General features: G+C 37.7%; 1 protein-coding gene across 1 annotated transcript in view; it reads right to left on the bottom strand.

Moving 5' to 3' along the window:
• LOC138003740 (myosin IE heavy chain-like) overlaps positions 1-11,841 on the bottom strand; it is a 60,189-nt gene that overhangs the window by 43,671 nt on the left and 4,677 nt on the right. The window contains exons 3-5 of the mRNA XM_068849962.1: positions 10,280-10,507; positions 6,406-6,520; positions 9-61 (exon numbers count right to left, since the gene is read on the bottom strand). Coding sequence (XP_068706063.1) covers positions 9-61; positions 6,406-6,520; positions 10,280-10,507 — 396 coding nt within the window. The remainder of the gene's footprint in view (positions 1-8; positions 62-6,405; positions 6,521-10,279; positions 10,508-11,841) is intronic.

Raw genomic sequence — 11,841 nt, 5'->3', positions numbered from 1 at the left:
CACAGTACCTTTTGCTGATGAACAAGCCTTGATTTCTCCAACATGTACGGATGCACTTTTCCTGCAGTTAACAAAAACGTTCATTACCTCCCTTGGAATCAGCCACAAAAAATAACAGACAACACAACTAAGTAGAAGTAACTTTTTCATACACGCTCAAAAAACAATTTGGGGTAAAATGTTGGTTGCAACTAAGAGGCTGCAGCCAAATGTTTCGCTGACTTTCATGATGACATCTTTCAAATTGCAAGGAACATTTTATTACCAAAACAAGGAATTACCAGTAGTGCAAATTAAATGCAAATAAATGGAGTGGAATGGGATGGTCTGAGTGCATAGAGTTCCATGACTTATTCATGGCCCTATTTTGCTTTCTCTGAACACCAAGTATTTAATTTGTAAATGTGCTTTGCACAATATTATTACACAAAAAACTGTCCTCTGCAAAGGAACTTATACAAGTCTTAGTCTAAGATTATTTTTCCTCTCTTATTCTCTTCACCAACAAAAACATTATCTTTTTTTCGTAAATTTTCATGGAAACTCATTAAAGTCGTTAAATCACTGTTATGTTGCAAATTTAGTTGACACCACAGCTTAACCCAGTATAAATGCCTTAATCAAGATATCTGACTTCACTCATGTACATGTAAGTCAAAAGTACATGTATTCAATGTTTGCCATATGACTTCACCAATTGAAGGTTAGCTAATAAAGATTAGGGCTAGGGTGATTTCTTGAAGTCTCGAATAATAATAATAATAATAATAATAATAATAATAATAATAATAATAATAATAACAACAATAATAATTAATGATCGTAATGATAAGACTTTATTTTGACCACGTAAAACACCCAGGAGCCGGAGGCTCGTAATGTGTACGTTGACTAAAAAATATACAAAAGAAAATTCCTAAACTACATGTACATGTATTTACAAGATAAAATTTATCAATACAATTCATAAATATTCTAGAAACGACCAACTATCTATCAATACAAATGTACTATAAACACTTAATGTAAAAGCTATAAAAATCTATTGGCTCATATTGGCCCCGTAGGGCGCGCTTGAAAGAAGGGAGTTCTTTTGCCTCCATCACCTTGAATGGGATGCCATTCCATAATCTAGCCCAAATATATGAAAATGATTTATGCAAGCACTCTCTAATAATAATAATAATAATAATAATAATAATAATAATAACAATAATAATAAGGTCTTTATTGAAGTCATCAAACAAATGTTACGACTTACAACATATCGTAAAATGCAGTTAAAACTGTATTAAAATGCAAAGTACTAAATTAATTAGGATTCATTTAAAGTCGAAGAGGCATCTATTAATTTTACAAAGCATTTCTTAAACCTCTCTGTTTTGACACTTGGGATGTGGCAGGTTTCTGCTTTTCCGTGGGGGTGCGAGGGATTATCCACAATACTACTCCATAATCTCAAATCCTCATCTTTGATATTCTGTTTGATAGATCTTACATGTACATACTGTACACACCCAAATCTCAATGCCCTTTTCTGTAGCCTATCAATTTGACTCAAATACTTACTATAAGCAGCAACACCCCAAACTCAGATACAGTAAGTAAAGAGTGACATAATACAATGTACATGTAAGAGAGTTAAAAAGATACTGAAGGTCGAAAATACTATGACCATTATTTTTGCACACTCTGAGGGTATGCATACGCTTAAGAGCTCTGTCCATCAAGTCAACAAAATGCTTATTCCAGTTGCATGGTTGGCGAATCCTGAAATGTCACTCCAAGAAGCTTCAGATACGACACACGTTTAATATCAACAATTTCATCAGGAGAGGGCAAAGTTGTTCTTCCTTTCATGACAAGTTCCTTGGTTTTACTCAAATTGAGTTTCCTTAAATTCTTCACTCCCCAAGCTTTAATATTTTCTACCTCCCTAGAGGCATAGTCATTGACATTAGGCCCAACAGGTATGCTACACGTAACGTCATCTGCATATTCAGTCATCAAGATATTTTTGGAAGTGGGAATTATATCTTTAATTTTATAATTGCCAACGAGTCAGGCCTTCTGAAGACAGAAGGCCTGGCGAAGCGGCAGCTTATAGAGCTGCGAGAAGATTTTTAGGCGGACGAAATCTCAGAAGCGCTTCAAATTTGAGTGTAATGTAGACCAAAAGCTGTAATGTAGACCAAAGCGATGAAATGTTGACCGAGCGATAACCAATGAGAGTGCCGCACGAGTACGCCGCGTGATGTTTGCAGCCGCCAGGCGCCAGATCACGCAAGCTTGGCTCGTTGGCACTTTAGCGACAGCTATAACTAGTTATATAACCATCATGATAGTAAAAAGTACGGGCCCCAGAACAGTGCCCTGGGGCACACCACGATTGATAGGCAGGAAAGGAACTGTGATGTTATCAATGCACACCCTCTGTTTATGATCTTTCAGAAAGTCAATAACACAGTTGACAATAAATTATAGGGATTAATGTCGGCCACAGTCCTAAGCTTATCAATCACTACTCTGTGGGAAACTGAGTCAAAGGCTTTAGAAAAATCAAAAGACAAGACTCTAACAAAAATTCCATCAAGCCATCTCATCCAAGGTGGCAAGGTCCCATCCAGGTGGCAACTTTAATCGACAGCCAGCACCGCGTAGATCATAGTTGAAATTCAAAACGTTGAATTGTTCACTGAGATAGCTTGGGCCCTGCCCATCCATTCATTTATACAGAAGCATAAGGGCTTGAAAACATCTTCTTGCCTGTAATGTTTGTAAATGTCCTATATTTAAAAGATGGCTATATTCCATTGATTTTGACAAACCTAATTTAGTTGTTAGTAACTATATATTTAGCCATAAAAAATTGCGAAAAAACGATTCTTAAAAACATTTAAGAAATCTTTAAAAAGCGGTTAAAAAATATATATACACGACGTTTCGACGTTCTCGGACGTCATTATCAAGTGAAAAGGAAATAGTAATAATATTCTTTAAATACAAGAAAAACAATAGTTCATTAAAAAAAATAAGCTACAAGCTAAACAAAGAGTTAAGCACTGATGGAGTCACTCTGGGTGTTAAGGCTAGGCTTCAGTTCTTGGATGAATAGCATCTCGTAAACGAGGCAGTCGAATTTCCGGTGGCACTTTTTGAGAACACGAAATTGGCCCTCATTAAGAAGGTTTAATGAGGGCCAATAATAATAATAATAATAATTTGTATCTTCTAGCTTGTCATTCAGCCCATTAGAGATTCTGAGCAATAAAGGGCTACTAACAGTACTCTAAATGTGGCAGTAAATAATTATTATGTATGCTTTATATAACCTTATCATAGTAGTCTGAGGGATGAACTTGCGCACCTTGCGCAAAGCAGATGCTTTAGTGCAAGCCTTTTTCAACTGCTCTGATATACATGTATGTGGCTTGAAGGACAGCTTGCTATCTATGGTTACTCCTAGGATCTTAAGACTATCTGTTATTTTGACATTGGTATTACATGTATCTAGATGAAAGTCATAATGGTACAATGAAAGACCAACGTCTGGGTCTTACTAACATTTACAGGTAAATACAGTGTAATTCTGTTGAAACCAATTCGATACAATCTCCAAGTCAGAGTTAATTAAGTATTCAAGGAATAGAGGAGATGCATCAGAGGCGTATGCGGTCGTGTCATCTGCATAAAGTCTAAGAGAAGTGCCTTTTACACAGTAATTAAGATCGTTCATATAAACATTAAATAATAGCAGATCTAGCAGAGACCCTTGTGGGAGACCTGTGTAGACTGATCTCCACTGGGAATACACATTATCAAGCTTGACTCTCCTGCTTCCTTCCTTCTTTTATGTCGATCCGAGGTGAGCGATCCAAGTTGATCCTGTCTGACTTTTGTACCTGCCTATAGTGGACCATTGGATTTTTTAGATCTACAGGACTCTATACAGAGCAAACCAGTCCATCACTAGACCTAGCCTATTGAAGTTGAGTAGGTGTTGATATGAACAAGTAGTTTATAAACTAAAGAAATAATTGATCATGAAAGCTTTATGTTGGTTATTTGTCAGGTTGGGTCCTTTACGTTAATTTAAACTTCCAGATTGAGAGTAAACTTAAAAAGCTATCATGAGAAAGAGTTTAGATCTTATGGAAAACTGTGTGCCCCCAGCTGACTGAGGCATACAGATTGACTGAGGCACACACTACAAAACCGTTTTTGTAACCTTGAAACGTAATTCATTTCCCTCGCACATTATTGACAGAACTTTCAAGTGGTATCTTGACGGGTCTTTTTCTCAAAAAAGCTGGAACACTAATCATGACAATATAATACAGTCACGTTATTTTAAACTCCCTTTTGTCGGCCATTATTCCAAAAATAGCGAAACTTAAACTCCAACAGCTTACTAAAGCGCTTTAGCAAATCTGACCTAACTATCAAATTAGTTTTCACTTCATTCAAAATTAAAAACATGTTTAGTGTTAAAGATCATACTCCTGTTGCTCTAAATTCCATGGTAGTTTACCAATTTTCTTGTGCGTGTTGTAATTCCCATTGTATATTAGCGAAACTAGTTGCCACTTTTCTACCAGGATAAAGGAACACATGGAAACTAATAAAAACTCGCATATTTTTAAGTATTTTGACACATCTCCTTTATGTAACAACAAATACTCCCCTTCGTGCTTTAGTATTCTGGATTCTGCCAGCAACTCAATTGATTTAAAACTCAAAGAAGCTTTTTATATAAATAAGATCAAACCGGACCTTAACAAACAATTGCAGCATTACAACACTTTTCTCATTTTAGTTTACACCTTGATGTTTGGTGTCACGCTGTAAATTGTACCTGCTTTTGTATTACGTCACGTAATAATTTTTTCATCTACCCGTAGACTTTATAACTGTTCACACTTCATCATCATTTATCCGTTCTCCAAGTGGAGAATTGGGCTGTAGGCTCTCTGCCTCCAGGCTGTTCTGTCCTCCGCAGCTGATGCTGCTGCTGCCCATGTTCCTAAACTGTTCTCTTTCATCTCTCTTTAGATAGTCCTTCTCCAAGTCTCACACGGTCTACCCCTTTTCCGTTTGCCTTCAGGCACCCATGTTAGAGCAATTCGTGGATGTGAGCAATGGTCCATTCTGAGGACATGGCCCAACCACGTCCATCTCCTCATTGCCGCTTGCTTACTTATTGTCTCCAATCCTGCTCTTGCTCTAATCTCCTTGTTTGTTAACCGCATTGGCTGGAGTAGATCTTAAACATCCGACGAAGGCTCTTATGTAAGAATGCATCCAGCTTTTTCTCATCTGTTTTGGTCATTCGCCAGCACTCACAACCGTACTGTTCACACTTAGGAACTCATTAAACTGATGATGGCATAAGCATGCCGAAACATGTCTTTTAAAAAAGTTGTCTGTTACTTACAGTATTTATCATACTTGCTAATATTGCGACCTTACGGAATATAACTGGATTATAATTACTTCAAACAACCTCAAGGGGATTGTTTGAAGTAATTACAGTGCGTAATTGAACAGAATGGCAAACACGTGGTGGTATGAGCAGACGAAACTTCTAATCGCTTTATGGAGCAAAGATTTGGATTTGTCATCTTCTGTTCTCAGAAGATATCCTTGGCTCTCTCCTCACCTCAAGCATGGTGATGATGATTGTGGCAGCCACGCGATACAGCGCCATTTTGTCTCACACTGTGATGTTACCCTATTGTATTTGAATTTTTGTAGATGTAAACAAAATTATAATTGAATAAAATTAAATGGAGTGTGATAGCCTGAATTATACTTCCGTTGATCATAATTATATTAACGTTAAGTGTGAACACGGCTTTAGAAGCTGCCATGGTGATAATCTTGATAAGCTCTAATATGACCTCAAACAACTTCGCCCTAAGAGAAGTATCATGCAATCAATCATGGTTTGGCAAACTCGAGAAAAAAAGTGAGTGCTTTGTACAGGAGTACAATTTGACCTTTCAGTGTGAACTACATGTAAGCCACATAAATACATGTACTGTATGAAGGATCACATGACATTAACACTCTACATATACTGCTGTTACTAAAAATGTTGAAGGGTAGTCAATTGTAATGTTGAGGTGTTGAAATTAGTAAAGTAATATCATTAAGACAGTATAAATTGAAGATATATCATGAAAGACATCAAAGTCTTCCTCCCAAGCAGATGACTCATGATCAATAAAGAAGATAGTTCATAGCAGGAGAAAATTGGTACACATTTTTCCTTGAGATGAGTACAATGTTATAATTGACTGCACAAATTTTACTAACCTTACCTGGATCACAACATCCCATATATTTCTTTTACAAGACAATCACTAAAAAGGACAGCTTAGGAGAAATTCAATTTTTTCTCACCTCCAGATAATTTGCCTTGAGGAGAAAAGTAGACCTCCCAGTACAATGTAAATCGGCTGGAATTGCTGTTGTGATGAGTGACTGCATTTCCAAAAGCTTCCAGAATGAACTGGACCTGGTGACAGCAAAGATTTTTTAAAGAAAGAAGTCTAACATGAAGAATGTGAACAATAATCAGAATGAACTTTGTCTCTCCATCTCGTCCTCAGAAAAAGAGCACTGTCTTTGGAAGTTTAGCTTTCTATATGCGAGCTTTGCCAGAAAAATAATCCAGTCTCTAGCAGAACACTTGATACCACTACAAAAAGCTAGCCAGTATAACTGTCACAAAATTCCTTTTTGTTTCGCTCCTGCATGTTCCTTGTTTCCTTAACTGTATAGTTTATTCCGTTAGTGTTAATTTAGAATCGTAGTCAACCGTAATTAGTATGGAGTTATATCTCTGTCAAAATTCAACATCAGAATTTGACATATTGACCATCGAAGTTTTATATCCAACATTGAAGTTGTGAATTTGACATTGAAGTGGAAAATTCTGTATTTCACATTCGACTTCAACTTGCAACTCTTGAATCGAACTTCACACATGAATGACTTGCCCTTCAATTTCGTATCCTTGGTAATGGTAACCACTGATGTAGTTGAATGAGGGCTCGCAAGGATCGGAAAGTTAGGAATGGTGGCTGAAATAGTAAGAAGACTGGCAGAGGTGGTACAGGAGACATTAACAGTAACTTTCCCCTTTATCCATTTGAAATTGATTGTCTTAATGAGTAGTTCTAAGACTAGGTTATGTGGCTTGAAAACTAGTGAACATACCGGTATATAGATAGCAGACTTTAGGAACTTGGTGAAATTGTTCGACCTTTGTGGGAGGCTAGAACTCGCTTGCGGGTGGGTATCCAGTCGTATCATTCAAAGTCAGATTGTTACAGAGTGACTGTATTAAACAGTCCGATATTTAGGAACTAATAATGTTCGATTCTAATATTATTATGATATTAATTGGTGGTAAAGAAGTCCTGGCTTCTCTTAGTTTGTTTCAGTGGTTTGGTAGACTGTGTAGCGCGCCTGATCTTAGGTTATACGGTACAGGCTGGGCATATGGAAAACCCAGAAATCCGGAATCCGGAACCGGAACCCGGAACCGGAACCAGAACCGGAACTGGAATGAGAACAATAAAGGTCAATGATATCCAGTTGTTTTAGTTTAGCTAAAAAAGGTGAATGTTATATTACACACTTTAAACTGCAAATTTGCTTTTTCAGGATATTGTTGTGACTACAAAGTTTGTACCATTGGCATCACTTGACATGTTTTAAACGGCTCAAGTTACGAAAATGATTGACATTGAGGCTTCTCCTTGTCCCTTGGTGGCGTGGGAGCAAAGTTGTTTAACTGAAGCAATGGATGAAAGGAGTCCACAAAAGACAAAAGAAATTCACCTTATTTATTGGAATAAAATGTTAGGGGTAAACAACTACGAACCTCCCCTTCCAGATCTCGCTGCACTGGAGATCGAGAAGAAACGTGGGAAATTAAAGGTGAGCACTAATTAACCTGCGTGGCAGGCATTTGAACGAGGAGGGCGCGCGTGGAAGAAGGGGAGGATGCTATTGTTTTTTCGAATTTTTACACTCAGATTCTAATGGTATAAATTGTAATTTGCTAGCTAGAATTGAATTTGTGTCAATCAACACCAACATTGCGGTTGAATTCAACGTCACTTTGTTTTCGAGCTCTCACGTAAACAATCTTAAAAAAGGCCGCAAACTTTTTGATCTGATTCAAAACGTTTTGGATAGAAATTCGAGATTATGCAACAGTTTTTAATTTTCCTTACACACACGTTGCAAACAAGTTCTGAAGAATTTTCAAAATATTTTTTAAAAAATGGATTCCAGCCACATTTGTTAGTCGTTCTGCAGGGTGGCATACAATACCAAACGATTTCTTTTTCAGTGATGGTCTGAACAAATTCACACAAGATTTTGTTGCGACATATTGCGTCAGTAAACACGTTTCACAAACTCGTCACACGTCGTTGAAAGACTGCTCCTTTTTCGAGCGACAGTGTTTTGGTTTCACACTACTCTCTGCCGTGAGAGTTTTCGAAATAATGGCGCGGTAAACAACATTCCTGCGTAGCGCATTTTCCTGTGAACGTTTTTGATTGGATGCCATTTGACAGTTAGTGATTTGGCAGCTGCCTTATGTATATGCATATTAATTAGGGGGTCCTTTCACTTGCACCCTCCTCATTCTCCCGTGGTTCTCCCTTTCCCTTCTCTTTCCCCCGCAAACACCTGCCATGCAGGTTAATTAGTGCTCACCTTTCCCGTGTTTCTTCCAGATCTCCAGTGCGGTGAGATCTGGAAGGTGAGGTTCGTAGTTGTTTACCTTAATATTCTATTTCAATAAATAAGGTGATTCAGAATTCTTTTGTCTTTTACTTTTCTTTGTGGACTCCTTTCATCCATGGCTTCAGCAACAAATTTGCTCCCACGCCACCAAGGGACAAGGAGGAGTCTCAATGTTAACGCGACAATATCAGTAAAAATCAATTTTGCAGTTTAAAGTGTGTAAACTCTTTTAGCTGAAATAAGACAACTGGATATCATCGACCTTTCTTCTTCTTTTTCCTATTCCGGTTCAGGTTCCGTTTCCGGATTTCTGGGTTTTCCATACGCCCGTATGGGCTTCAACATAGGCAACTGCGCACCAAGAATGCGAGTGGGTGTTCTCTACTCTTGGCTGCCTCTGTCATCATTCATCATGAAACTGTTAAACTGTTAAATTATCTTATCTATCAAATGATATGGAAAAGAATTACATTGAAGGGTTAAAGAGAGTTAGTGAAGATCTTTGTCCGATCCAATGGGGGTATTGTTGATTTTAAATTTCTACCAACCAGCGTACGAATTAGACCAATCTTATATTTGAAGTAAAACTCAGAAAATTTGTAAGAAGCCCAGTGTAAGTTCTTTTTTTGGATAAATCAAGGTCTTACAAGAAAACCCTGAAATGTCCACTGAAACATCAAGGAAACACAGTTTTCCATCAACTTGTGTTTCACAAGTAAACCTAATTCGAGGATGTCTAGAATAGGCCATTTTACTGTTGTTTGCTCAGCAACCTATAGCCTATGAATGGCTGCGAGGCTTTTACCCTAACCTAATATGGTTGGAATTGTTGGAAATATGTAGCACTTAGGCTTAGACTCAAATAAAGGGACACTTCACAAATGTTGGATGTCAAAATTGGGCATGCATCTAATTAGGTTGATTTGTGGATGTGAGTGCTCAAAATTAATGCATGTTCAGCTACCTGGTCTGCTTTATTAGCCTGGGGCATTTGTTGTTCAAACTGTTATCTAATGATCAAACAGTACTAGTGAAGTACTTCCAAATAGGGTTTCTCTTAATTCCTAAATGAAAGGCCATTTTACAATTACATGTAGTTGAAATTGGTTATTTTTAGTTCTCAAATTTGCTCTAAATTTTAAGATGTAAGTGCAAATTGTGCATGAATATAGGTGATCAGACATATATCTCCACAAGAGTGCCAGTAGATCAAGGGTAGCAAGTACTGGACAAAGAATCTGATATTAAAATAAACAAATTGCACACAGAAAAACACAGGTAGAAAAGTTGGACCGGATCAACTCAGATCGCTCACCTTGGATCGACGTAAAAAAAGGTCTTCAAGAAATTGTCCCCGCCCTAATCTTTAAGGTAACCTTGGTGAAATTGCGGCAAATGTCGAATAGGTTAAGAAAACCGTTTTTTGCTCGATACAAACTGAGCAATACAAGTTGATCCAGTCTGACTTTTGTACCTGCCCCACAGAAAATGTTTAATTAACACACTCTACCTGTGAGAACTTTGGCTTTAGGCTGACATTAGTGAGTGTTGTAGCATGTACAATGTACCATAGAATATGCTTTAAACACTCTGTCTTCCCTGATGCACTGTCACCTGCTAACACACAACATTGACGTTTTAAAGAGTAGTGCATTGATCTGAGGATGTCCTGACACATGCGAAACACATGAGGGGCAAGCTGACTGTCAGCTCTTGACTTTTGATAGGCTTGCATCACCTAGTAGACAAAATAAAGCGACAACACCTCAAATCAAGGCTAGACTTTGCATATCCCCTTACTTTTGCTTTGGAGAAGAACATAGCAAACATACAAATACAGGTGGAATATCAGAGAGGTTAATTGTCATAATTTGTCTTTAAGTGAGAGGGCAAATGGCAGGTAGCTCAGCTTGTCCTTAGGATGTGCTCATTGATACCATTTCATGGCGTATCTTTATATGACATGCAAAAAATTAGAAAGAAATCAGAAGATTTTAAATTTTGGTAAAATCCAAATTTTAGCCTGAAGTCTGCCCTTTGCCATAAATGCAACACTACCATATCTTCTGTGTATTCTGGTCATTTCATATGGATCATTATTTCTTGGATAAATTGCCACTTTGGACCTTTACTCTGCTGTAAGGTAAGATTTTTCATAAAATTTTCCCTAGAGACAGTTTCAGGTTTTCAAGGCAGTATGACTGTTTCTGGAAGCTAGACAGTGATAGTTATGCTACGCCATACGTGATAAAATATCAAGTCCGCTAAAAAATAAAACAACTTGCACAATTAACACTCAAGTTGACAACAATTAGCATCAGTTTGTTTGTTGACCAAATCAAATTCCTCACAATTTATGTCACTTCTCTTGTTGTGCAATTCATTTATTCAAGGCCTGCGCATCGAAGGTCAAGCTCGATAATTTCAATTCAAGATGCTTGTTTTATAAATCAAGAAGGGAGAGAATAGCTTTTGATCAATTCTATTTTCGAGGGGAACTGCACCAGTAATGGTGGGCAACCCATTTAACGTCCCAATAGGGAGTTTAAGAAATGACGCCTGCTACGGCAGCGACAACACCAAAAAACAGTAATATCACCTGTTTTAATATATGAGGCGGGCCAGTCCGGCTAGGCCCCCTTTGCCAAGATCTCGGCTCATGCCTGTTTTTATTTAGTAAAATTTCACTTTGTTTATATCAGAAGGCGGGCTGGCCCACTTGCCGAGATCCCGGTCTGAGCTACGGAGATCTCGGCAAGCCAGGCTGAAAAATTCTCATATAAACGGTCCAGCCCAGTTTGCTGGGATGAAAAATTCTCATGACGTGTGGGTTGCCTTGAAAACGTAGTCGGATTTGCATAATCACAGGATTATTTTTGCATCTTTTGTTTTAAAATGCCATTCCGTACTTGCTAGTGCTAAAATGAACCTTTCGTTTCGAAAGTCAAAGCAAGAAAATTCACCAGGTACCCCATGCGTGACTTTGACGGTTACAAGACACATTAACAAATCCCTAAAATTCATCCCGGTAAACCTGGCTGAAATCGTCCATATAAACACTTCATCCCTTTT

Source organism: Montipora foliosa, chromosome 5 (assembly GCF_036669935.1).
Source record: "Montipora foliosa isolate CH-2021 chromosome 5, ASM3666993v2, whole genome shotgun sequence".
NCBI lineage: Eukaryota > Metazoa > Cnidaria > Anthozoa > Scleractinia > Acroporidae > Montipora > Montipora foliosa.
Note: the sequence above shows the minus strand (reverse complement) of the source record. Positions and strands in the feature narration are given on the sequence as shown.